Consider the following 27,617-nt stretch of genomic DNA (forward strand, 5'->3'; position numbering starts at 1 on the left):
GATCGTTCATTTCTATGCGAATTATCTGTTTTCTGGCATTCCGAGGAAGTATTTCCAGAAGTCTCCCTTGGTCGTCGAGACCGCCATTTGCCAAACTAGTCCGCTCGCTCTACTTATATCACCTGATGTGAGCGATGCAAAAGTTGACCTTTTTGAATCACCGTGACTCGTTCTCCCTCCACTAGAAACTTTGGCCCAAGCGGTACGTGAATAATTCACCCGCTTGAATCCGTTGCGCTAGATATCCAGGAGTTGATATTTTCCGAAAATTGCGACACCATCGAGGACTCAGCGCTCGATGTGTTCACCATGGTTAAATCATCGTCCAGTGATTGTAATTAATTAATAAACTGTAATTACTGAGATCAAGATGATGCGATATCTACGAGTTTGCTAATAATGTCTTCGATTTTTCTATATGAGTTCTCTATTTACTACTTATTTTTTATTTATTTTTTCTCTATGTTTCTATATGAGTTTTTTTTTATAGAGTGAGCACAATCCATGCGATGTGCGATACCAGGTCTTCTCGTATTCTCGTTGGGTGTTGAGTGCAATATCTTCAAATGGTTGGGAAACTCTCAAATTAAAGGCTTGTATTAGCCCCAAGGCATGCTAAAAAGCTTTGTGCCCGCTTCATGTGCAGAATAGAAGAATCAACGGTAGAACAAACGGCCCTCACGTGCTTTCGTTTCTCGTATTATCCACATGATCCGAAATTGATGGTGGTTTCAGAGAACCAAATTAACAGTGGCATCAGGCTCACGAAAACAGCACAGCGTTTAGTGAAGACCCTATCAAAATATTCGATTGGGTTTGCAGATGTACTGAAAACTTCAAATTGTGTAGTAAAGAAAGTTTGATGAACATGCGTGCGAATTTCCGTCGGGATCAACCACAGAAGCTAACTTTGAGTGTAGATTACTGAACAGACACACGATCTCACGCTATACCACGAACTACGAGCAAAGTTATTCCACATGTGGTTGGGACCCACATAAGCATTTCCCTCATTTCCAACTCCAGAACACCCACGAACTGTCTTGGACCCTGGTGTGAGTACAGTTGGAAAACTATAGATTAATTATAAAAATCTCAAATGAAAAAAAAACCACACACCAACTAAACTACAACTTCGTGACAAGCAATGTACGTCAAACATTTGTGTTGCGTGCCACATTTGGTTGGGATGGAGATTGCGCTGAGATCATAGTGATTCGCTACAGAAAATTCACGGCATACAACGCCGCTTACGTTTGAAAAACTGAGAGGGTTCCGGCTTGCAAGGACGTTCAGCTGGATGGTGCCGAGGTGTCATCACGCCACTCATAACATAGCTGCTCGAGCTGCAGGACGCGCTGTCCGCTCACGCTGGTAACCATCTTTTCAAGCACTGATACCAGTGTGGCAAAGTAACTGTGCTTGACGAATACTTTAATATTCATTCAAAACAGTCTTTCTATAGATTACCTTAAAAGTCATTAAATTACCTTGGAATGTGCGAAAGGTCGGATAGGATAATAACAAAAGAGAAATAAAACATTAGTTGTCATGGCTCCACCGTCCTCATAACAAAAATAGGTCAATATTTCGGCGACATGCCGTCTGCAATCAAATACTCGCGCAGTTTGTGTCGCATTTCGCAAACCGTGGCAGTATGTTTGCAGCGAAATCGCAAAAAGCTATAAAATCAATCACTGCTGGAATGGATCTTCTACGGACTACGCATCTCAGTGACGAGCATCGTCGATTACCCCTCGGAGCCAAGTTCTGTCCAATTCTATGTGATACAAAAGGAGAAGCCCAATCATTGTCTACGGTAACGTTCACCGCCCTGCCTCGCTCCACATCACAACTCAATACAGCACTATTGAACAAATTGCTCCGTCCCCTCGTGCAAATGTTCTCCCACAGATTTTATCTTAAGCTAACCCGAAATTCCCCTCTGCGATGTACGGTGCTGGCCTGTGACCGTCAGCAGCACCCTTACAGACTAGGAAATGGGTCTGTCCAGTCGTGAAAGTTTGAGGTGCTCCAGATCTTTGAGTGTCCGTTGGAGTTTGCTTTGAATGGATGGACGTACAATTTCGCTCTTTAAATCTTAAAAGATAGATGAACGGGGACAAGCAAGAGAAGCATTGTGAGAAAGAATAAGATTCTTAGTTACAACAAATAGATATCTCCCAAGAAGCTCTCTCGACGGCTTCTGCTCACAGAAACCACCTCGCGTAATCATATAACTGACTAGGTAAGGCGGTACAAGATGGATTAATGTTAGAATCACCCGCAGAAATGACTGTTTGTGGCAAAAAGAAGGTTTGATGAGGCCTCTCTTCCTAATAACGCCAGTGATCAGAAGATTACCAACGTTAAAAATTTTCGCGAATACTCTCTCAACCACACACCGACAGGAAGGAGAGTGCGTCAGGAGGAGAGCAGCTGCAGTGCCCTCAAAGAAGTGCAAGGAGTAGTGCAGAGCAAGGACTTCCGCGCACCGGCCCAAAAAGACTTGGAAAGGCAAAATCATAACACCGCGAGCGGCTCTGGATTCGAACAGTTATGAAAGGGCTTGGACATGTATGTTCGCCAAACACGAAGCGGACCTCTGTATTATCTCATTCTCAACGTTGAAAAGTTGCAATAAACACCAATATTGTTATTTTTTTTCTCTGCAGATTCATCCTGCGACCTGCACATCAACACCGAATTAGGATTTCTTAACTGCTTTTTTCAAAAGCCCAATGTATAGAAGGGCTATAAGAGATCAAGCGGTTCGCATTTAGATGGCTGGAAGTCTGGTTCTAAGCAGCTTTTAGATCCATAGCATATATTTAAATTCCAATACAGTGGAATACAACGCAAATATTTTTTACTTTAGCGCGACTCATTGATACAGATATCGTCACATAGCCTACTGAATTTCTTTTGAAAATGATCTCAGAGTAAGACTGGAAGAGGCCACTTAGTCATAAATAACGTTCTGGACGGAAGTGGTGAAAGAAGATCTGAGGACACTTTGCGTTGACATTTTGGCTGCAACGACGCTTGGACAGATTCTATCGAGCCCTAGAAAAAGATGAAACAGGACCATCTTGATCACCTCGACTACCGTTGATCTTCGAGCTGGTCGAGCGGGCGCTAGTAATTTACACATTTGTTCCGATCGCGTGACAGAGTCTCCCTGGTTTCTCCTTTGGCATGAGATACGAAGAACATCACAATTTTCCTTGAAGGACGTCTTCACAAATCTGACCATCGGGTCGACGGTTTTCCTGTAGTGCACTTTGTATAGCGTGGAATCCACTTGCTCACGGCTCTGGTACAACGGTTCTCGTTGAAACTCTTTAATCTTTGATTGCTGACGTAGGAGAGTACTTCGAAACCCTTCCTTCAGTTACGCGAAGCGAAATACTCCTAGCATCACTCTTTTGATTGGAAGTTCAATGACGCTCACGCTGTTTTCTTCCTGCTTGCGAATTACACCGGTTTCTGAAGCATAGACGAAAGAAGGAAGTGCTACGGTGTTGAAGAGGTGAGCACGGAGCTATTCCTAGCTTTCTTCAGCCTTCTCTACATCCTCTTCATGTTTATTTCCCAACCCACGTGCACTAGCTGGTGCATTCTAATATGTTTGTGCCGTTGAGCGTGAATGAAGCATCCGAGACCCATCCGTTTCGCATAAACATCGTCTATTGCAGACTCATTTGATCATCTACATGTTTCGTCGAATTCATCAACCTTCACTCTCATGTCATTTTAGCTTTGCGTTCTCGATAAGGGCCGCGAACATTTTAGGTGCAATTGTGTCACCCTGTCTTCACGTCGATGATGGTATTTTTATAGAATGAAATTTCGGCCGTGAAGTTAGTGTACAATTCTCGAAGTACCTTTAGTTGTGGCGCCCTGGTTGTCCAAGGCTTCCATAACCGCTTCCCCCTCAATTGAGCCGAAGGCCTTCGTTAAGTCACCGAATGTGAGATGTAGCGGCATACAATTGTGATACCTCAGTGAGTTTCGAGACAGTCTGAATGCAACATGAAACAGGAGAGGCTCAGACACTCTTCAGGACGATAGACCTCAAGAAGGGTACAGGTTAACGCATTAGGCTGTAACACCCTCCTGCTGTTTAGGCCGGGCAGGTCAATATGAAGATAGTGAGCATTCATTGTAGGTATTGTAGGTTGTACTCATATACGATTTTCTTTATTCATGCCATTTTTCCTCCTTCCTAGGTTGCACACGTCTTTGCCATAATTCGGTGTAACAACGACATGAAAATCTTACGCAGAGTTTTTCACGGCAGTTAGGAAGAAGTGGACGGAATCACCTTCCTCCCCATAATCTACGACCCCGTATAGGCACAACCCACCTGAAACCTGCACCACCCCAAATTTGTGGGGTGATGTCTTTTAGCGGGGGAGAGTTCACCAACTTTTGTGATCCTGGAACAACTAACCAACGCAATCTAGGCAGACAACAATCAAGGATAAACCAGTCAGAAGCTGCGGAATTCGATAGGCGGAGATTCACAGAGGCACTATTGAGAAAAAAACGCAATACGATGGAACAGATTTAAGAAAAAGAAAAGCTACAAAATAACAGCATCCTTTTTAGTGAATGAACTTCAGTGAGCGAACTAGACTCGATGACTCGGAAGGCGAGCAAGAGTGGCGGTGCACCCAGCTGGAAAGGTAAATATAGGAAAACTTGTGATAAATAGAAAGATGCAGAAACGAACTAAGAGATAATGATTGGATGAGATAAGACAAATGTTGCACCCTTCAGTACTTAGTCATTTTTTATCATCTTTCATTTTTCTTAATCATCCAAAAAGACTGCGTAACTAAACAACAGTCCCTTTTAGAAGTGGGCACAAATGAAGAGAAGGGCGCAACAACAATGAACCAGTTTCATGGAAGGATGGATATTAAAATTTACCAAGGATAGATAAAAGTCCTATGAACTAAGAACTGAGATGAAGGAAAGATGAGTCAAAATTCTTATTCAACTGTTATTCTTACCTTTGATGACATAAAAAATACGTCATATTCGCGTGGGAGAGGAAGGCAAGGAAACAAAACAAAGCGAGAAAACTACCATCTGCAGTGGCGACACAAAAAATCAGCATTTTTCTACTTTACAATCTCAATGGAATACTAAAATAATATGAGGTTTTTGGTAATGCAAATGGTTGTTAAGCCAAAAGAGAAAAGATAACTAGGTGAAAAATTATAGAAACGTTATGAAGCAAACAACATAACGACTTCAACTCTTTCTTCTACTTCAGTATTTTTCTATTTAAAGTTTTTCTTTAAAAAAATAAACTCAGATATTAAGAAATAAAATCAAATTGACAGTAAAATCTAGTGTTTAGCAATACGGATCCTGTGCAATGTTGTCAATAGGGTAATGAATCCTGCTGCCAAGACCCCCGTGCCATCCCCGACCGACAGCATCCTGTTTTCCACAACTACAACCTGCTATTGAACAACCGCTACCACCACATCACCCCTTTCGGGTGAGGTTCTAGCACTGTAGCAGTAAAGTCGCTGCACTATGTTTCTGCTCTTCAGAGTAGGCGAACTATATAAAAACAGACATGATATCAATTCTCATTTGTGACTTTGAAATACTGTAACTAAAATAAGTAAATAAATAGTAGTAACAAAATAGCAAAATAAGCCATTTCTTTTCTCATCGATCCTGCCAGGAAAATCCCCTAGAAACATGACTGCGAAAATATCTTGAGTTATGGCTACGGTACGGAAGGATTTTTCTCCGTCTGTGTACGTGCATACATATATGGTCGAGTCAAAACAACATGAAGCACGGTGCAGTTGCGTGAGCGGTTGCGCTCGAAGCGGGCGGTGAAACGTAGCGGTTGGTATGGACGAAGGACCCATGCGAGCACCGCTTGCACTTCGCCGTGGTCCCGCGTCGATTCCGACTGCCACCTTCACTGCGCCCTTTCGAGCGCAGCCGCTTACGCAACTGCACCGTGCTTTATGCCTTATTGAGCCTATTGTATGTATTCACCCACTCCTCTGCAAGAATCAGGTGTTGATAGACAACAGACAGTCGGGCTGGTCTAATGTCTACGAATGATTCCCTGTAAAATCAAGAGATCACCTTGATGAGCAAATAAGTCAAGTGGAACCTCCGTTTTCTGAGACTCTGAAGTACTTGTTAAAATTTAACTAAAAGAAATTAACTTCCAGAAAAAGAAACTTTTTGAGCTTGAAGAAGGAAAGGTCGACAAACCTTCTGCTTAGTGGTCTAACTTACAGCTAACCTAATTTACTAACTCGTGAGAAGTATATTTTTACGATAGCTTGAGTTATGCGCTTACAAGTACAGGTGCTCACAATTGATCCGTGCCACGGAGGCGAAGTTGATCATGTTGGTATACGGGAACAATCCTTATATATAGTCGGTTTAAAACGACATGTTGCGGTGCATTTGCGTACGCGCTCGAAACGGCGCGACGGAGGCAGCAGTTGGAACCGAGGTGGGACCGTCGCAAACTGCAGTGATGGATGGTGCCAGCAAAGGTTCCAGTACACTCCTAATTGCTCCAAAGCACCACCTCCCAGAGAGGCCACGTACGCAATTGCGTACGTGCTTCATGTCGTTTTGACCCTACTATGTGTGGAATGCGTAAAGACGTGAATTACAGAGGACGCACTGCGGCCGCTCGAGCAAATATAAGTGCCTTCGCCTCTTTGTCGTGGGCCAACCTTCGAAGAACGCTCCAAACGGAAGCAGTTTGCATCAAAGAAATCCGAACACAACTCTGGGAACGTAGGTGCGTATCCTGCGCTGGATTCGTCACAGTCTGATCGGTCCTAATATCTATTATAATATTACATGCGCACTTCTCAAAAATAGCACCGATAATTCTATTCTCCCAAATTTCTCATCATTTTGACTGAGATCATTCTAAGAACAGCATGTGTCCCAGCGGAATTTCTGGATTTTTTAAAATGATTTTTTTGTTCAAACGTTCCTTTGCAGTTAAACAGCAACAGTTTTGCCTGCCTCTTCTCTTGCTTTTCTCGCACTTCGCCTGGATGGAGATCTTTTTAACAGCACTTTTACAGCACTATTATTTTACCTAAGATAGCCCATCAACTATTAAAAGTGCGAAGACGCAAAGTCAGTTTGAGAGAAACTTTTTCTCAACAACTAAATGGCTTTGTGTGCATCACATACGAAACAATTTTTGAAGCTTCTCTAAACCCTAGAAAAAATGGCAGGGGCAATTTTTAAAGGAAAATATCTGCATTACTCGAAACCTCTCACTTCCCGATACATTGTGGGTGGAGTAGGTCGAATCGTTGGTCGGACGCTTTTGCAGGCAGTTTAATCTCTGGAGAATTCAACTCAACATTTCGTTGGAATGCACCAATGAATAGCAGATCTAAGGCAGCAGCGCTCGAGCGCTCCGGGGCGCTATTTTCTACAACGAGTTCGATTGGAGCGCGCCAGCCTTGTCCACGCGCCGCATCTTCCGGGCCGTTTTTTACGGCAATTGGGAAGAAATGGACGGAATCACCCTCCTCCCCATAATCTACGACCCCGTATAGGCATAATCCACCTGAAATCCGCACCACTCCAGATTCGTGGAGTGATGCCTTTAAGAGTGAACCTGCGAAAACCAACCCCCTATTGCGTACTGGGTCTCTTAACATGCCCCTCTTATGCGCACAAACCGATTGTTACTACAGACGCGCGGGGAACAAAGATAGGAAGGTCGTATTTCACGAAGGAACGCAAGAAGAGAATATTTGTGAATATAGTGGTAGAAAAAACACGAAGAATTAGGGAAACACGGAAAAAGTTATTGAAATTCAACTTCATTGCAATGCTTTTTTGCTTTTCTTATGAAAATCTTCCTTCCATAGCGAATCCAAAACTATGAAAAAATGACGCTTCTCGTTTGGTCAACTACCACTATTTCCTTCCAAAGAATCCCTGTTCATTCTCTCGTTCCTTCTTCTTATTTCTGCCTCTGATCCTCCCACTACTTCTGCTTACTTCCTTTTCGTTGTTTCTGTTTCTTTGAATTGTCTATAATTGGGTTGCGGGTCTTTTTTGAACTTATTGTGATAATACATCCTGCAAGGCTTTAAAAAACATCCTGGTCTCAACAGTGAAGAACTGGCAGCACCACAGCAGTGATAAGACAAGGTGATCCGCGGAAAAATGACGTAAAACTTCTGCAACGTACATAATTGGTTTCATTCGCAATGGCAAGAGTTACAATAGAAGCCGAAAATGAGCTCTTCTGGATAAAACCGCAACCTCAGAAAGATTATAGGTGGATTTCTCTCCTTCTACTGGGAGGCTATTGTTTCATCCGACGATATGACTCCAGTGCTCAAGACAATCTACTTTTTTGGACCATGTAATGTAAAGAATGTTGAAGAATGTTTGAAAGCGATTTTTGAAAAGTGTTCTTTTGTTCCATGGTGTTTCAATCAACGAAGGAAGGAGAAAAGATACGGAAGGTGCAAAGTTCCCAACGCCCAACGCTATGTACTCCGATACGTGAAGAGTAAAAACAGAAAATTTTTGTGCATTTCCTGTGAAAATATATTTCATTTTACTGTATGTAATAATCACTCTTCTACATGTCTACTTATTCATATATTTATTTACTTTTCTATTTTTGTCTACACAAAGAGAATGATATGAGGAATGATAACAGAGACAGAGAAAAAAAAACGTCAAAGAAACTTTCAATCAATGATTTGTCAATCTGTTCCGAGTATGTGAACAATTGCGAGGAAAGAGAGCTATCAAGGTGAAATGGTGCGGTTACGAAACGCAACCGACTAACCACAATTAAAAACGGAGATGATCGAAGGACGAGATCGAAACCGACGCGGAACGGGTGGACAGTAAAAGTAGTCGCGAAGCGGAAAGCGACAGCAATGCTTTCCGGCGGTGCCCAGCTACCGGTATCTACATGGAATGACAGGAAATTTCTCTCAAGCAGGCCGAGCAAATTTGAGCCCGGTAATAGGCAGGGGAATTTTCCGAAAATATTTGCAAATCAATCAAAAAGTTAATCGTTATGATCGTTCAGTATTTTCACTTTTTCTGTTTCTATGATACATTACATTTGTTTTCATTTTCAGTAGTTGACTTTCTTCTTCCTTATATTCGTTTTTTCTCTACTCTATTCTTTATACATAGTTTGTCTACATGCCGAACAGTTCTTAGGAGGGACTCAATTTTCTCCTCTCATTTGCTTCCAAGACCAACCACACTTTCTCCGCTGCCCATTTGAGCGCTCTTCTGACAAAAACCTCTGCGGTCGCTACGAATGTAGGTTGGGGTCAAGCGCCTAACACAATTATTATATTACCGTATTGCTCGAGACGGTTGATTCGTATTAGCTGTTAGAGAGACAACCAATTTTTAGGGTAACATATTAACATATTACGAGATGGAAAAATTCGCTCTACGAGTTAAACTTCATTAAAACTGAAACATGGGAATTATCCATAGGAAATAAGCGTCGAAGAACGTAGGTTTCAGCATTTTAAAGGTGTATAGCAAAATTTCCACTGAAAATAACAACTAATTGCTAGAGGAGTTTGACCATTTGATTTGATGAACTACGAAAAATCACTGTGTTTCCATCTAGCCCCTGGCAAAACCACCATAAAAATGGTGTTCTCGAACTTACATTCTTTTTCAGTGCAAACGAAACGAATTACAATCTTGAAAAGCTTAGTGACTTTCTGGATCGCAGAGATAAACTACTGTCTTCAAGAAAACATCGAGGCTGAACCGGCCCCAAATTGCCGGTTTTCGAAGAGTTGGTCATGCAATGTGCTCCGATTGATCGTGCTATCTTTCTTGGATACACCACGAATTCATCGGATAATACACACGAAAAAAAACTCACTTCTGTGTCTTCATTTTTTTTTCTGGCAAAAAAAGCTCAATGTGGTGTTTGATCTCCGAAAATAAGTAAATAAGGCTAAGGAACAATAAATCGTGACTTCTACCTTCATGTATCAGCTATCATCAGAGTTCTCAGTAAAATTTCTTGGGAAAAAATTAAAAGTAGGGGATAGTAAATTAAAATTTAGTCCCCCAAGGTGCATAGGATGGGAATCCAAACGTCGCGTGTACAACTGACATTGACGAATTGAGGAAGCTCTGATAACGTGCAAATGAGATTGGAATGCGTCTTTTAGTAGACAGTAGATGGAATACGTTTTCGGAATTTGAAAAATTCGTTTCCGATTTACGATAAAATACCACGAATTTCGGAAGTACGAAACCGTTGTTCTACAGTGCGGGGGTGTCAATCTAAATTTTTTTCAGGAAACCATTCTAAATAGGTAAGATTGCAAGGCGAAGCCTCAAACATCCGATCATCAACATCAACATCGATTGGAAGGATCTGGATAATATTACTAATACAAAGCAACGTCGTCGTATTAGACGGAAATGGAAGAAAAATGGGGGAACTTAAGTAAGGTAACAAGGTAACATTAATTGCTTTGTACAGAGGGCAATTTACTGATCATAACTCGAGGTTTCCCACTTCAGCTGTGAAAGAGGCACCCAGGCGGGAGTGGGGACATACAAACAGCAGTGTCACCCATCCCAAGACGGTGCTGAATCGACCGTGTCTATGAAGCTCATGGGATGGTAATGATTTGACGGCTTAGTTGTGCCAAAAAAAATGACTGGAAAAAATACATATAAAAGTAACTTCTGAAACTACATTATATGCATGTCAAATAACAAAAAAGGCATAAATTATGATACAAAAAAATAATAATAAATAGATAAACGAAGCAATCAGCTCCCGATCTCGATGAACTGTTCCTGCGCTGTGTATCAGTAATTTTGACTCTTTCTTTAGTGCAACATACGGATTTCAGGTGGATTATTCGTACACGGCTTTGTAGATTGTGGAGAGAAGGGTGATCCCGTCCATTTCTTGCTAATTTGCGTAAAAAAAACGGCCTGGAAGATACGGCGTGTGGACAAGGCTGGCGTGCTCCAGTCGAACTCGCTGTAGAAAATAGTGCGCCGGAACGCTCGAAGCCATATCTTCCGGGCCGTTTTTTACGGCAATTAGGAAGAAGTGGACGGAATCACCCCCCTCTCCTTAATTTACGATCCCGTATAATACTCCACCTAAAATCCGTACCATCTCAGATTCGTGGGTTGAAGTCTTTAATCCGATCGCTTCATTGTAATGCAGCATCGCTTTCAGCTAGAGGACGGAGTTGTTTTAGGACATAGGGTCCCAGCACTTTGATGTCTGCACCGATTAGCTGGCAGACGCCGCCGCAAACCTCAACAGTTATGGTGGATTTTTTTTCTTGACGACTTCAATAATATTCGAATTTTCGGTCGGAAATATATCGAGGCTAACAAGGTTAACCGATTCTCTACACATAGGTGCGCCAGTAACCCAACTAGTTTTTCCCCATACCGGATTAATTTCGGCTCCACCGGCGTATTACCTAATTGATAAGATGTTTAAAATCCAGAAGTACCACAGCTAATTCACCAAACATCACGGTTGAAGACGGAGGACGAACAGTTTACAATTTATTTGGTTTTACAATGAACAGGGTTTGTAGATGCTGAGACGCTTCTAGCACTACTTGAGTTAGCTGTACTGTTTCCATCTTTCCAATTCCAAGTTATTTTCAATTTGTTTCCAAAGGAGCAACTCCCTGCAACAGAATTATATCCCTCTTCGAACTCATACGTGTACTTTTCGTAACAAAAATATAACAAACAGGACCGTTCTCTTTGTGTACAGATTTCTAAAGTGCATTAAAATCATGAGCCTTTAAGCGATGGTAAAAAGCGGAAATTGAAATCAAATAGAATTCGCTCCATAGACGTTCTCGTCCTGTCACTACTTCTCATCTACGTATCGTGAGCTGAAGGCGGCGGTTTTGAATTTTCAAATCTCTCTGGATTTTCGGCTGGTCACACACATTCGAAGACGCGACATTCGAATTCCACTTGTGAATGATCAACAATCGGTTAATTTGGCTCTTTAATGAAATAGTAATCACTCATCGCGATCGCAAGAACTATTTTCTGTTTATTTGTTTTCATTTTTTACCCCCATTGCAACAGGTACTAATGGACTGCAACGAGGAACTTTTTGCCTACTGACAATTAATTGACGGCAAGAAGCATGTCCTCTAAGGGCTTGCGGACAAACGAACGTTTTCTGAATAAATGAACTGAGTCGTACAAGTTTATCGAAATATCGGAAACAAAATCAATAAATCACAGTGGAGATCCGCGTCCTGTTCCCGTAAAAACGAGATATGTGGTGGGCAGTGGTTGACATCAGTAAACCTTATGTGGCGGTATACTCTTGCTGAGACTTCGATCGATGTACGCTCCGATGAGGAATCGAACGAACTGAATCGCTTGCCAAACCACTAACGCCGAAATCGAGCAGAATATCAAGCATGGAATCAACCAGGCTAAGCACATCACCACAGCTATCACTGAAAAAGTGCTTCTGAACTATTGAAAAAATAAAAGATGATGTAAGTGTTTACCTCAGCTTTTTTGCAACGCAGACTTGTAATTTTAAGAAAAATCTTTGAAAAAAGTGGCGGTTAAACAAAAAAGCTACTAGTTTCTAAGGTCGCCGCAATAGGACGTACATGAAGTGTTTCCAAGTGGGTGGATTGCCGGAAGAAACATTATTCTTCCAAATATATATGCATATATTGACTCAAGCTTTTCGTTTCCTAACACGACTGTTGAATTGATATTTAGTGCAATTCTTCTTGCATATCATTCCCACGAGGTTACAACTTAAACTAAACTCAAACTTAATAGCCGGGTCAAAACGACATGAAGTTCGGTGCTGTTCCGTATGCGGCGCTGAAACCCACTCACCACTAGCAAAGGTGGTGCCAGCAAAGGTCCCCTTGTAGATCCTGACCGCTACGCTCCACGACTTCGAACGCAGCCGCTTGCGCAGCTGCACCGAGCTTCAGGTCGTTTTCACCCGACTATACCAAGGTTCCTTGGAGTGGAGATGTTCAAAATCCAGAAGCCTGATACGTCAACTCAGAAACTACAATACATGCAACTTGCATCTGATGTGTGTGAGCTCTACCGAGTAAAACATTGTTAACAGAAGTTCATTTTTCGATTCTGTATTGATCGGACGTACTTTGAATGATTAAGGCAGTGCCGAAGTTGATGACGAAAGTGAACGACATCACAGCCAGGAATATCGACACCGGGACCAAGTTGAACACAACGATGAGCATCGGTAAGAGATCATCGTTTTCGTAGTTCAAATTCAGGTATGCGGCCAAACGCATGCGATTCGTCTGGAACTCGTCAATAACGTGAGAAATGAAAAAATAAACACAACAAGCAAGAACGACAAACAAGAAAACAGGAAAGGGACTTTCAAAAAACAATAACTAATGCTTAAGGCATAGAAAGCCGCTCTCTAAAGGCGAAACCATGGAAAAAGAGAAATAGAGCTGAACACTAATATTTGGTTATACAAAATGTATTAGGTGCACGCGAAAGTTCTTGGCCAGCTAACTATGAACATGGATTCGATGGAGAACATTCGTCAATGAATTCAATGGTGTATTTTATTGCCTCATAAAGTGTCTTCACTGTCGATCAGTGCACAAATATTCCCTTTTTCTGAACTTCTACAGGATATTTGAAATAATAAGTGAATGATTTTCGAGCTCGAATCAAGTCATTCGAACAGAAAAACGATGAACAAAATCAAGAAAGTTTTGGAGAAGGCATCAAATCCCAGATCAACTATTACAAATCGCCTCAAAGCGGAGATATCCGCGTCGAAGAGGATCAAAGAGACGGTCGATCTCGTAGCTGAACAGGAACGAAACGAATGAAAATCCTACCCAACTCAGACTGAAGGAAGAGTGGTAGACGAGCTGGAAATTGTTCACTTCACTACGTGAGTTATGTCCAGCTCCAAGGGAATGCACAGTCGTGTAAAAATGGCGGATGCACGTTCCAATACTTATGCGAAACATAAATCAGTGTTGATTAAGCGATTTGTTTTCTGCTGTTTCCGCGTCATCGACCTCGTGAAATTTGGAAAATGAGGTTAGTTGTAATGTCTCCTCTCAAACGTCTGAAACTATCGGAAACAAATCCGCATACTAATAATGCGACAAAGTATATAATAACTATATATGTATATATAGAAAATAAGTGTATATGTTAAGTAATAAAGGGTATAATATAGCGAAAGAGCTAGAAACGTGTCTACAGCAGGAGTCCAGCCGGTGTAATGTTGATGAGCCACTGTACAGTAGAATTGATTCAATAAGTGCTGTTGGGAGGGATGCCACCTGCACAAGACACCACAGATCAAAACCCGCGGAGGTCCCCATACAGAGCCAGGTCTGTGCTCACCACGGCTATGCACTCCTCTTTGTGTTCGCTTTCGGATCGTTAGCAGTTGTTTGAAACGACCTCATTGTTTTGCAAACCACAATTTCAATTTTGCACAATATGCCATGCTGAAACTAGCATAGATTTCTTCGTAGCACTGTCCGCAAAGAGCCTCGACAGGGTCAAGAAGCAAGAGTCTTCATTATCCATCTATCTCTTCAAAAAGGATAAAATGTCTGGCGTTAATCAATCTACTTGAAATGCACCACCACCTTCACTTCAATTCGGAATAGTTTGAGGTTTACGAACGCGTAACTAGCCTATACAGTGACTTGCAGGGACTAGCCGATGTATCAAGTCAGTGTTTTATCCTTTCAGTCGTGGTACCAGTTTATCCCGGAGGGATCAAATGCCTTGGCACTGGCACCAACGATCGTGCAACCACATCGGAACAACTTACTCAAAACAACTTACTGCACCCCCGCCCACCCCATTCCCCCTGTTCTTCATAGGACGGATATTCTGTTGCGAAGTAATACTTCTTATGAAAGTCTGTGAGCGGTGCACTCACAATTCCTTCTCGGTTCTTGGAATCTCAGAGATAACAATACGTCAGACTAGCCCATTTCGCTCTGCTGAAATAAGGTCATCTAGTGTGAAAGGTGAGCCGGAACTGATTTTCCAAAGGTATCCACCGTAGTATTCACGTTACACACTAAGATATAGCCCCCGCAAGTAATTTAGCAAATCAGTCATTAGAATTCGAGATCTGATGCGCCGGATTTCTACGACTGATCAGTTCGGACTGATGAGTCCAATGTGACCTTTACGGGTGTCTTAAAGGCAGCATGTCACAAATCTGAGGTGGTGGAGATTTCAGGTGGAGTATTTGTACACGGTAGATTATGGAGAGCGGTGTGATTCCGTCCATTTCTTCCTAATTGCCGCAAAAAACGGCTCGGAAGATGGCACGTGCACAAGGCTGGCGCGGTCCAATCAAAGTCCTTGTGGAAAATAGTGCGCCGGAACGCTCGAAGCCGTATCTTCCGGGCCGTTTTTTACGGCAATTAGGAAGAAATGGACGGAATCACCCTCTTCCCCATAATCTACGATCCCGTATACGAATACTCCACCGAAAATCTGTACCACTCTCAGATTCGTGGGGAGATGCCTTTAAACGTCTTCGATGCTTGATTCCTTAGTTTTTCAAGAAGAAGCGAAAAGGTAGTGGACTAGTACACTCAAACTGATAGGTTTTCCCAAAAATTTTTTATCCTTCTCCTGAAATTGATTTTATTTTACACAACACGGAAAGGATAGTCTCCTTTGGTCTCTCTTGTGAACTGCGTAGTAACGGGTGGCCGGTCTGGGAAACTGAAACAACTCTCATTCCGATTTGAACGAAGCATATCATGCAGGAATAAAACAGAATTAAACGGACCACAGAAACGGTTTCCGTTCCAGTTTGGGTTCTTCGACTCTGAACATACACGTAATAACTACTGTGAAAGCAAGTCTTGGCCCTGTAGCCAAACAGATCATGTATGCGGCCATGTCCCGATCAAGGGAGTACAGAGCATTTTAACCATTAGTTCAAAAGAGTCATAGCCAGCTTTAAGGCAGCATATCAGGAAACTGACGTAGTTGGAAAACCTGCTGGAGAAGATAGAGTTCATGGTGTAGATTACGAGTATGAATGTGACCCCACTGAATGCACCCTACCTGTTCTGAAAAAAGGCGTGGGAACGGCGTTTGTTCCTACGAGATACGTCAGAACGCGTCCCCTGTACACGCTCCACATGGGGTGCAGCGCAAGTGATGAGAATCCCTTCGCCAACCGTCCACAAGTGAAGAAGGCCCTTTTCCAACCACCTAAAAGTGAAGGGGTCGGAGCATCGGCTCCTACTATCGTATGTATGACTCCGTTCACCTCAGCAGCCTGTCCGTCGGTTTTGCTTGAACAGGCAAGCAAGCAAACCTCATAGATTCTCGCCCTTCAGTTCTTTCGCTGGACGCTGTGCGTGCACAAAGGAGGGACGTTTTCACGTCCCTCGTAGAAACAAACACAGTGTCTCAGTTTTTCAGGACGATTACCGGGAATTCAACTGGGTCACACTTATGCTCATAATCTAGATCCTAAGCTTTTAAAGGCGAAGAAATGGCGTGGAACATGACTTTTTTGAAACGATTTCAGTTGCAACGCGCCGCATTTGTGGGCACCCCTCAACCTAGTGTGATCGGCCGAACATCAGTGATGTCTTCTCAACAGCCTATCCAAGTAAAACCAATGAATAGGCTGCTAAGAGACCGAAACATGTGCACAGAAGAGCGTTCTAACGTACCTAGACGATCAGTGAGAGAACGGAACCACTTCTGATCCCGCTATCTGCGACCCCCTCTCTGACATTTTCCCTCGAATTCACTCACCACGTCAGATTCCTGGATTCCTGGCCTTTGAGCATCCGCTCATAGATGTCATAGCTGCGAAATTTTTGAGAGCTAGAAGTATCTTCACGTTCTGTAAGTAGCACGTGCATACCATGCATTACAGCACCGTTAGAGACGTTGGTTTAAAGAGAAGTCATGAAAAAGTGATAACTTAGAAGCACGATATTTTATCTGTAAGATTTTGTACGTGTACGTATTAGGTACGATCATGTACTACAGAGAGCGCGCGGTCGCTCACTTCACTCTATGGTTTGTCGATTGAACTAGCGAGAAATTCGACGCAGATCCAAAGCTTGCAACACAGGATAGGGAATAAACATTGTTAATAGCGGAAATTTTGAGCGGAGTGACCGTGATAGTTTAACAAATAAGCAAAAGGGGTCTAGACACTACTAAAGTGCGCTAAAACTAAGGTCGATTCGAGGAAAACGTTCTTTACAACCACTTTTTAACGATATCGAATATGTACAGTCTTGTTTTTCTCGTTCACAAAAGAAGGTCAGTGGTCACCAGTTTGTAGAACCGCAAGAACGTGCAACCGTCGCTGCCACAAACTCTGCTGGAAGCATTAGTGATGATCTCAGCGACAACCTCCGACTTTATGCAGTGACAGGAAAAGTATATGATTTTTTTTTCGCTAGGATGATCTCGCATTCCAAAAAAGAAATCCATTCAAAATCGGATTGCTGGCAAATTCAGCAGCATGAGGATTCGATTTTGGTTTAACCTTGGAGTCAACCCTTTGAGGAGCTCTGTGAGGCTGGGACAGACTGCTGGGAACTGGCGGAGCAATTCTTCGTGACAACACAGCTGGTGGTGCAAGCGCTGCTCTTTCGTTCTAGCCAGGGAATCCCGCAAGGTCGGTGTCTGATCAAAGATGAGCCCATAACCGTATCAAGGCTCCTGTTAAGGGGAGTCCAGCTCCCCAAATGAGGTTTGCATAGGATAAGGGCACTAGAAATCAGCCCAACGACCTAGTCCAGTTAAGATCGAAATCTCTAATTGTAACCGATGAAACAGCCATGTGACCCAGTGAAAAGTATGTTGAGCTGATGCTTGGTTGTTCTAATCGTTCTTCATTCTCTGTATTTCTACTTTAAACGTGTTCTTGTAAGTTATGACTTAGCACCGGGAGCAGAACGTTATACACGTGGAAGCACCGAGAGAAAAAAGAAATTGACAGAAGACGTCGTGCGTATGCTGCTGGATGTCTAATTATGAAGAATGAAAGGTACTGGAGATTTGGATTTAGTGGATGGAGTCGAAGGTGGCGATGATGACTGTGAGTAAACAAGAATTAAAGGACAGTTGTGTAAAGAATCGCGGTCAGAAAAGGACTGTTTCATTTTCTTTACTGCAACTACCACTTTTTTTCTACTAAAGGATACCGGCGGCGAGGGGCAGTGGTCAATTTTTGCACTTTCTATAGTAGAATTGAAATATATTCGTAAGATTCGCATACGTGCTACTAGAGTGGCTGGTGTACCACCACTAATAACATGTATGTGAAGCTTACAAACATATTCCAGTTCTTCTGCGTAAAATAGACGATATAGTACGGTCAATGCAGATTTTATGCTTGCACACAATTTCAAGCGCAGGCAAAAATGAGGAAGAACTCTGCAAAAATGATGGCTAATCAGAGTTTTTACCGACAGACTCAACATCTGTGCTCATCCTATCCCCTCGCTAAAATCATCTTTTCAATGCGATCAGTGAATTGCTTAAGAATTGAGACCGTGATGTACAACATGAAACAACACCCGAAGAAATAAATGGGAAAAAGTGAAGGGAACAAATTAGCAGTGATGTGATCTTGTATCTGAAGGGGAAAGTTCGGGTCAAGGATTGAACCAGAAAAAAGTGAAATCATCACACATCAATTATGGGGAGATAATGTTTCTTTTTCATCCACAACCTTCAGTCATAGTAGCAGGATGGCATCGTTTCAAGTCCAACTCTTCCCCGTATCGGAAGACGTGAAGTGCCATTGATAACAGCGAAACACCGGCAGCTACTGGCGTCCGGCTGGAGTAATAAGGAACGAGAAAATTGAACACGGACAACTGCTTGTCGCAAGGAGAGCAGAGAACATTTCGGGTGATCTGTGGATGTATCGACTGAGGCGAGAACGGGCGGATTCACCTTCAAAATATCTTCATCAGAAGAAAAAGAATAGATGACGGAGAAAAGAGTAGTTCTTCCTAGACATCAAGATGCATTGAGTTTTTAGAAGAAAAGTAGGAAAAAGTAGGTGAGAGTGGTGAAAGGAAGTGACGAGCAGCGATCGATCTGAATCGAAAATGTGCAGATATCGATCGCACGTACGGCTTAACGATCCAGCCACGGCAATCGAATGAAATGATCGGACAACGCCTCACGAACGAAGCGAACGGCGGCCGTTATTCTGCAGAAATGCGTCATGCACAGCTGGTCTGGTTTTCGTTGGTTAATGGCTAGTAATAAATCTGCTCGTGGAGGAATCCACATCCATTCGTTTTAGTACTTGACGATATTTCTTGAGTTCTTCTCCCTTACCGAGGTACTTTCTTGGCCCACTGGTTGATCGATACGTTGAAATTAAGACCTTTGGCTGGAATTTCGAGTTGTAAATGAGGTACAAATTGTCATCCAAAGCCGATTGCTTCCAACATTTCCCAGTTCCTGATCTCCATCTATATGATCCATTACTATCCTGGATAAGACAAATGTTTGAGGTCAACGACATTCACAAAACAAGTGGTTGTATTGGGTGCCCGCAAAACCAGGAGATTTTTTTCTTGTGGTGACGTTGCTCTCGAGTTCAGAGGCTAATGAAACTTCGAAAAAAAGTGTGCAGTAACATATTAGTTGTCGTTAAGAGTGCTTGTTCTTCCAAAAAGGCCTTTACAAGAATCACACTTACTAAAATTCAATGAATAATCTTATTAATGTCATAATCTTAATGAAAAAGAAATGTCTACAAATAAATAGAAAAATCACCTAGCGCTAAGAGCGATATTTTTTCATATGTTTTGCAAAAATCTCTTGTGCACCCCTATGATAACTTTATAGACTAGAGCTTAGGCTAGTTTTCTGAAATTTAATTTCCGCAAATTATGTTTGTCTAGATTCTGGTTGGAATATTTATTCTTTTGCTTAACAACGAAGTAGACGATGAGCTCTCGGTCTCTTGGGTAGTGGATTGCACTACTGTACAGTGCGGTCGGGTCATCGGTGTCCTGCTCGTTATGAAGGAAGGAGAAAATTAATTGAGAGAAAACACGGAAAGCACGGAGTTCTAGGGATTTCTGTTGTTGCTCACAAGATTTACCTTCTTCTATCAGCTCAACACTTCATTAGCCGCCCCAAATACTGTGCAGCAGCAAGAGCCCCCCAGAGGCTTACTTGATAACCAAAAATGCCTAAACGATGCATATCATTTTAACCGCTCCTTGACAAGGACTCCGTGAAGTTTCTGGAAAAGCACGCAGGGTGAAATCTCCCCACTTCTATTACTAGACGAGCATCGGGATGGTGAGAGGATGCAGGATGAAGTGCACGGCGTTGATCAATCCCTATGGGTCCCGGCTACGCGTTCGACTTCTATTTAGCATTATTTTGAGGTTCATGAACGCGCCTGCAGCCTTACAATGACTTGCGAGGACTAGCCGATGTGCCAAGTCTATTTTTTTTTGCTCTCCTGGAAAAGTGTGGTAGCAATTCGACGATGAAAGGTTTGCTTGCCAACAGGGCGGTTTACCCACAGCGGAACATCTTACCGTCCGCGCTCCACCCTCCACTTCTTTGAGTTGGAATTTAAATTTTACTCTGCAAAAACATCTCGGGAGTGAGCCATTATATGATTTAGCTTCCAAAATCTACCTTCCAGCTGTCAGTGAAGGCGGTGGCTGCAGCGCAGAAGTTATAAATAGGACGAATGGATGAATAATGTCATAGACTGATGCCTAGGCCGAACCGTTAGGCCTCAAAAGGATTTCTTCCGTAGAACTGCTAGAGTTAAAAGGAGGAGATGAGAGTTCACCTCTTCGAGTGCGTAGCTTCGTTATCTGCGTTCTGCTCTAAGAATTACTGCGTGTAACATTCTAAACTTACGGTCAATTCGTAATGGTAGCACCCACCTCACACCTTGGTAGATTACTGCGTTGTGAGATTAATTGCAAGGAGCGGGAACGGCATATAAGAAAAGGTGCAAAGTCAGCTGTCAACAGATAATGAATGTGAACAGTATGGCATGCCTATCATTGGGGACTTTGGACTCATAACATCGTGGATCTGTGAGCGCACAAGCAACGCCCGGAGAAGCATTTGCTTGACGAATTAGCTCTGTAGCAAACTCCATTGACACCAATAGTTCGAACGCTTCGTACTCTAATCCGTCCACGTTAATAGGAACACACTTTGCATTCCAGCTGCTGAAGATGACCTCGAAAACCCTGCAAGTACCTTAATAAATCTAAAAAAGGAAGTTATTGAGCAACTTGTGCGAGTCCTATTCCTCCAAATGGACTTCTACCAGAAATTCGCAATTCCGATTCTTCTCACTATTGTGCTTCTCCCGAATCTTCAACAGATTATTACCAGTGGGATCTTGGATAAAAGGAAATTTTAGAGCTTAGCATCTCTCCATTATTGGTTGGAATTAGTTTACAGATGGTCTCAGAAACCTGCAACCCCCTTAATAAATCTAGGAATGAAAGTGAAAGTTAGTAAAGAGTCAGTTTGTACGAATTCTGCAACAACACTTCTGAGAAAATGATTTGCACGCTCTCACAAAATGAGGACATGCTAAAAAGAAAGAATTTTTGGTTGAACTGTTGGTGACTTGCATAAAAGCAACATTTGCGAAAATGTCCCTATCTTACGAAGGTCATTTTTGTGTCTCGCTGCAGATAAACTGTTTTCGCGGACTCTCTTCAGGGTGTTTGAATGCTTCTGATGCCTCAGATGCTAATGAACTTCCCACATTTTAGTCCCTAGCCATTGGTGAAGAGATCACACTCTTCCCGATTTTCCCGAAAGCTGTTTCTAACGCAGAATGTAAGCCTCACCGCAGTTAAACTAATATTAACCTGGAATCTAATTTCTGTTACACTTTGGAACATTTCGTTTGCAAGCTACTTATTCTCACACATTCGCTTTTCAATAACTAACGTAGCCCGGATCGGGAAGTCCGGAGATTTGCGATCTAAGAATGACTGGAAGTCCGTCTTTAGCTGATCCTCATCAAGGAAGTGGCATCCTTTCAGGCTATGAGCCAGAGAACGGAGCAAGTGGTGGCCGAACGGGACAGTGTCCGAACTGTGTGACGGATGGGAAGGATGATTCATTCGAAACTGCGCAACTTCGTCTAATTCAACATCACGACGTGTGGGTCCTCGTAGTCATGCAAGAAGAAGACTCTGTATTCCTCCAAACTCCGCACCCATCAGGTCCAGCTGCTCGCAATCTCTTCTACTTCTTTAACATCTTTCTTACTTCTCAGCATTGATAGTAGAACCATGTGACATAAGCTCCCAATAAATAACTCCGTTGACATTCAACCAGCAGCACAACATCATCTTTTTACTACGAGGCGTAAGGGACTCCCTTCAGGAGATCCAGAAAGGACGCCGCAGCAATCGAGGAGAGCGTTAGTGATAGAAGGTGGAGTACTTAGGGCAGACTAATTGTTTATAGTATGTGACCAAGAAACAAATAATAAATGCCTGAAGATAAACCTCTGAAACGAAACAGAAATTAGCTGCCACCCCAATGCAGTAGGTCTCAGGATGAGAGGGCTTCACACCAGTGAAGGAAGCTTCATTAGTAGAAATACATCCATAAATTCAACTGAATCTCCTTGGGAATAATCCATAAAACGCAGATTTCAACAGAGTCACAATTTCTATCAAAAATAGACTTTCCATTAGTGAAATCAATGTTTCATATCATTTAAAAAGGAATTTCAAGGGAAGTAGGCCCAACAGAGATCAGAAAATGAAACGCTAATAATGATTACAATGAAAGTGAATAAAAATTCTGCCTTTTGAAAAATCTGCTATAACAGATATTATGTTGCTGTTCCTAATATTAATATTTAATAATAATATCAACAGCAGCGCTGTTTTTCCGCTGCTAATTTAGCAAACGCGTCAGTACATTGGGTATCGTTGCTGAACTCTTTTGTGAAAATCCGAAATAGGCCGATAACTTCCTCGACGCTGAACTCGCCAAGTACCTGAAAATGGCGTGCTTTTCTTCACCTTTTCTTTTTGATTATCGATGATCTTTATTGATTTATATCGCCTTGGAAGTGGAGTACAAAAACTTCTACCGTGTCATTTCTCGTTCGCACATTCACTGTCCCGTTCATCGCCTCATTCTTTCCCACAACGAGGATAAAATTACACTTAGTGATTATTGCATTTTTAATTCGTCGATTGAGAGACCCAATACAACTCAGGTCGGCGTCTACCTAAACAAGACATAGCCACAAAATTCGGAAACGAACAAAATATCTCTGGAGTAGGAAGCACCTCAAAATTTGCTTCGGTTAGTTGCTGCTGGATCATTCGTGCGTAAGGGATTGCAACTACGCTGACAGGAATCACTACAACCTGAAAAAACAACCGTAATCATAAATACCGACAGGTTAGAAGAATGTGGAAGAATAACGTCTATTACCTGGCTCGGAGACATCCAAAAAGGCCAGTAGGCGCAACATTCTGAATCTGTTATCGCAAGTAATGTTTCAGCTGGTCCAACGATTGAGCGATGTATCAGAATCGGGCGAAGTCTGCAGCCATCTTCGCTGAAAATGATTTGGCCTGTCAGCTCACTGGACTACTACGAGCTTTCCTACACACAACTGAATATGACCTAATTTCCTTTATTTTAAAACCATATTTTTTGCGGTATGATAAGTGCTGTTCTTTGAAGCTGGTTCCTTAAAGTCTACATGTGAGGCCGTAAAAGTCTACATTGAATAATTTACGAACAGGTCCCTTTGCAACACGCCAAAGAAACGAAGTCGGTACAAGTGCTCCTTATTGTAGAGACATCTTACATCTTACATTACTACATTTTTATTACGTCATGTGTCGATAGCGGACAATTAGACAATACTGGCATAAATAATTCTTAATATTGGATGATCGGAAGTTCTTTTTTCTGAAGGAGGAGACATCAAAAATTCTGTGATGACTACTTCAAACAGAAGGGACAGTGGAATGCTAACGGGTGCCTATTTTCTTCTTCCTCGAAAAATTGTCTGCCGAAGGTTTCGTCTAGATTTACTCGTCCTACTTCTTCCCCGGTGTTCAACCCGGTTGACGCGACGCAAAGGCGGGAGGTTATGCTGTGAAGAGTATTTGAGCGCAGCGAAGGTCATCGATGAGAGTGGAAGTAACTGTCCGCTTTCGCCGCGAAAGTTTGGCACAACTCTGATGAACGCTTTTTCGCAGAATGTATGCTAACACGCTCTACCCGTTTGTACGAAATCACATGGATCTTGCGGATTTTTTGCAAGAAGTGGCAACGCTTGCAGATTTTTACAAATACCTTGTGAATACTAAATCAAATCGTTCTGGAAGTTCAAAATCCAGTTGTATTCGAGCAAGGAGGTGATAACGACCATGGACGTCTCGAATTGTGATTTCAATCTTAAATGGATTTGATTCCGGAAGAAATTGCTGACCACCAAGCTCGCAGCTTACTCGTGGCCCATAATACGGCGCTGCTCCTTCTTTCACATTCACAGCGTTTCCAGTTTCTCGTACTACACTCTCGAGAATTTCCTGCGTTTTATTCCAGATCTGGAATTTGGTATCTTCAGAAAAGGTGGACACTACTTCTTATTATTAGTCTGCATTTTTTCTTGTATTTTTAATTTGAGCTGCGCCATCAGCTGTCTCAAAGTCGCCGCCAAATCCCGCTGACACAAATCGAGGCGTAACGGGCATTTTCCCTCTAAGAAACCTCTCAGGCCCGATCGGTGAAACACCGGTGCCCGCTTTGCTTCGCGGATCGCGTCCTGCAGCCCCGGTTGAACATAGCAGAATTTGCGACACCTTTCTTCCTTTCACTTCTTTTTTGTCCAAGACAGCTTCCTCTGAACTTCTCCAAGCTTACCCTTTATATTCTCCCCAAACCTACGAACTTCTTCTCCTCCGACTGCAAAATTTCGAGCTCGCGTCGCAATGTGAACTTCGAAAGTGAAATCCATTATTTTTCCATAGAACACGTTCAGAAATTCGAAGCAATCCTAAACATTTCTCATTAGTGCACCACTACCGTCGCAACACGCTGTTTAAAGGACCTTGATTTCCTGAGCGATTTGGTCCTGACGGCAGAATATGTGAGAATCGTCCTCTGTGAAGCGGTAAAGATATGGCAAAGGAAGAGGGCTGCAAGCTCCGTCGCTCCTTCAGAATAAAAGTCACTTCTGGGCAACTATGGTTCACATGGATCTGCATGATCTGCTGGCTTTTCATACCTATGAAGAACGCCAAAATCTGCATGCTTTATTGGCAAGTCGGCGTAGGAGGGCACTTGGTGGCCGTACAAGAGGCAGTGTCCAGAGCAGCTTGCCGTCAACATTTCAGTCCTCTCTTCTTCCAACCTGAACATGACTTTTATGCACAGAATATCGTCACAACTGCGATGGATAAACCTAGAAACTTCGTCCAAATAGTGCTTCCACCTCCCATCTGGTTCCCATAGCGAGTCAGCGTACATGTTTGGGGTGACGGCCTGGAATTTTGGAAAGCGGTAAGCAGTGCTATGGACGGGTGAGAACGGTATAAAGCTTGGTGCAGTGGCATAAGCGGCAGTGCTCGAAACGGAGCGGTGGATCCTACAGGTGCGTTCGAGGTGGGACTACTGCTAGCTTCACTCAGACTGCTGAGATGAGTAGAGATAGCGAGGATGCCACCTCGATAGCAGACGCTACATCTGTGGCGCCTCTTCAAGACGGGGCATTAATAGATTCAAAAATTTGCATGTTCTTATGTCAACTCTTTGAGAATGTCAAATTTACAATCTTTGTTTTGTAGAATCGCTACTACAACAAAAGGCGCTGAAATATTTCTGATTACAGCTGAGGCTATTTAAAAAACCAAACGAATGGCGGCAATCAGGACCGGTTCGGACGTTTCGGACGTCCGTATGACGTTCACCATCACTACCGTCATGTAAAGTTTTGGAAAAAAGTGGATGTAGTGTAGCGGTTAGAGGTTCCGCTTCCTGCATCGATCGGATCCGCCCTAGTGCTCACCAAGCCTTTCATCCCTCCGGGGTCGATAAATTGGTACCAGACTTGTCTGGGAGATAAAAACAGTGATTTGATACTCCCCGCAAGTCATTGCAAGGCTGCACGCGCGTTAGACCTCAAGCGATGTCTGAGTTGAGGTAGTACGCGTAGGTGCATCCCCATAGGGATTCATCATCGCACTTTATCCTTCATCTTTCATATCATTATCTTCTTTTTTTCAAGACATACTTCATTTTCTCCTCATTTTCTTTAAGACTAGTGGTATTTGACGAAGTAGGCGACTGCTCTTACTTCACCACGCATGAATTCTATTCTGCATTTCATCACGCGAGAGCCACAACGTACTTCACAGAAGCCGTGCTTCGAGTATTCTGATATGATCAATTCCACAAGTACATTGTAAACGTGAGTATTTTTTGGCCACCAGTAAGGCGATCTTCCGGCCGATTCGAAGAACAAGTAGCCTTCATCTCGGTGAAGCTTCAGATTTCGACCTGCACAAGCTCGCTGAAATGAATAAGACGTATGCAACATTTGTGAACCGCTGAGGGATCATCGAGCGCACCTGTGACTGCCTCCAAGTAATGAGCTGTTTGCGATCTGGATATGGCAGACCGTAGGACTCTTCGCTAGTAGGAATGCCCATCAACGCCTCTTTAACACTAGGACCAGAACGGAGTCGCCGATGATCACGGTGCATGCGTTAAACTTCAGGAAAAGTGCGAGGCGGATGATTAACCGCAGAAGTGCGGAGTGTCCGCTGGACTCCACTATACAGAAATGAACCTCTCCATATAAGGCACCACCGCAATCGTCCAAATCAACCAGTGGTGATCATCAGCAACTATTGCTGGTTGAATCTCAACGGGCGGTGGTGGAAGGAAGGCAACATCAAAAACACCATCGGCCGAACTCATACCGACTTGTGAGCCTTTCACCATGTTGGATTTAGAAGTCGGCGATGTCGTCGAACACTGAACACTTTCCACAACTTCATTTCCGACAAGCACTGACTGAGGCAGGGAAATCGCAACGGCTGCCGACAGGCTCATGGTTGAGCATTTATTGCAGAAAATATGTACTGTTAATACCTGTCACTGTAACTTCTTCCAGTTCGCAAAAGAAAAGAATCATCATAGGATGGAAATGATTGCGCGATCGATCCTTTCTCAATTAATAATTGTTTAAAATAAAGTAATGTTTGTCGTCAACAAAGGCAGCGTATGACGAAACCAACGTGGGAGAAACCATACTAATTTCGTGGTCCAACTCAATTCCCTCTGATCGTCCTTTAAAACGGCCTGGGAATGGCGTCCTGCGACGTACGCCCCCTTACACACGTCTCGGTCCCTTCGGAGGACTATTCATTGGTTTTACTTGAACAGACTGGTGAGGAGACTCCATCAGTCCTTGACTCTTGCTCGTGAACGCGGGGCGTACGCAAAGGTGGACTGTTTTCACGTACCTCGCGGAAACAAAAGCAAATTCCCAGACTGTTTTT

The 27,617-nt window shown here is 42.9% G+C and overlaps 5 protein-coding genes across 5 annotated transcripts; 1 reads left to right on the forward strand and 4 right to left on the reverse strand.

Annotated features, from left to right (window-relative positions):
• Nucleotides 1-12,351: 12,351 nt before the first annotated feature.
• RB195_010837 (uncharacterized protein) lies at nt 12,352-13,349 on the reverse strand (the record flags this gene model as incomplete). Its single annotated transcript, XM_064192006.1, has 2 exons — nt 12,352-12,515; nt 13,196-13,349. The coding sequence occupies 2 exons, from the start codon at nt 13,347-13,349 to the stop codon at nt 12,352-12,354; spliced, it is 318 nt and encodes a 105-aa protein (XP_064049589.1).
• Nucleotides 13,350-21,067: 7,718 nt separating this feature from the next.
• Nucleotides 21,068-22,193, reverse strand: RB195_010838 (uncharacterized protein; the record flags this gene model as incomplete). Its single annotated transcript, XM_064192007.1, has 2 exons — nt 21,068-21,299; nt 22,018-22,193. The coding sequence occupies 2 exons, from the start codon at nt 22,191-22,193 to the stop codon at nt 21,068-21,070; spliced, it is 408 nt and encodes a 135-aa protein (XP_064049590.1).
• Nucleotides 22,058-22,354, forward strand: RB195_010839 (uncharacterized protein; the record flags this gene model as incomplete). The annotated part of the gene is made up of 1 exon (XM_064192008.1): nt 22,058-22,354. One exon carries the CDS (start codon nt 22,058-22,060, stop codon nt 22,352-22,354), a length of 297 nt encoding a protein of 98 aa, XP_064049591.1.
• A 600-nt stretch (nt 22,355-22,954) lies between these two features.
• Nucleotides 22,955-26,816, reverse strand: RB195_010840 (uncharacterized protein; the record flags this gene model as incomplete). The annotated part of the gene is made up of 12 exons (XM_064192009.1): nt 22,955-23,083; nt 23,180-23,320; nt 23,382-23,462; nt 23,530-23,656; nt 24,406-24,506; nt 24,561-24,659; nt 25,004-25,108; nt 25,163-25,268; nt 25,340-25,465; nt 25,517-25,596; nt 26,462-26,623; nt 26,682-26,816. 12 exons carry the CDS (start codon nt 26,814-26,816, stop codon nt 22,955-22,957), a joined length of 1,392 nt encoding a protein of 463 aa, XP_064049592.1.
• Nucleotides 26,817-26,886: 70 nt separating this feature from the next.
• On the reverse strand, nt 26,887-27,168 carry RB195_010841 (uncharacterized protein; the record flags this gene model as incomplete). Its single annotated transcript, XM_064192010.1, has 1 exon — nt 26,887-27,168. One exon carries the CDS (start codon nt 27,166-27,168, stop codon nt 26,887-26,889), a length of 282 nt encoding a protein of 93 aa, XP_064049593.1.
• Nucleotides 27,169-27,617: the final 449 nt, after the last annotated feature.

This window comes from Necator americanus, chromosome III, assembly GCF_031761385.1.
Source record: "Necator americanus strain Aroian chromosome III, whole genome shotgun sequence".
In the NCBI taxonomy this organism is placed as follows: domain Eukaryota; kingdom Metazoa; phylum Nematoda; class Chromadorea; order Rhabditida; family Ancylostomatidae; genus Necator; species Necator americanus.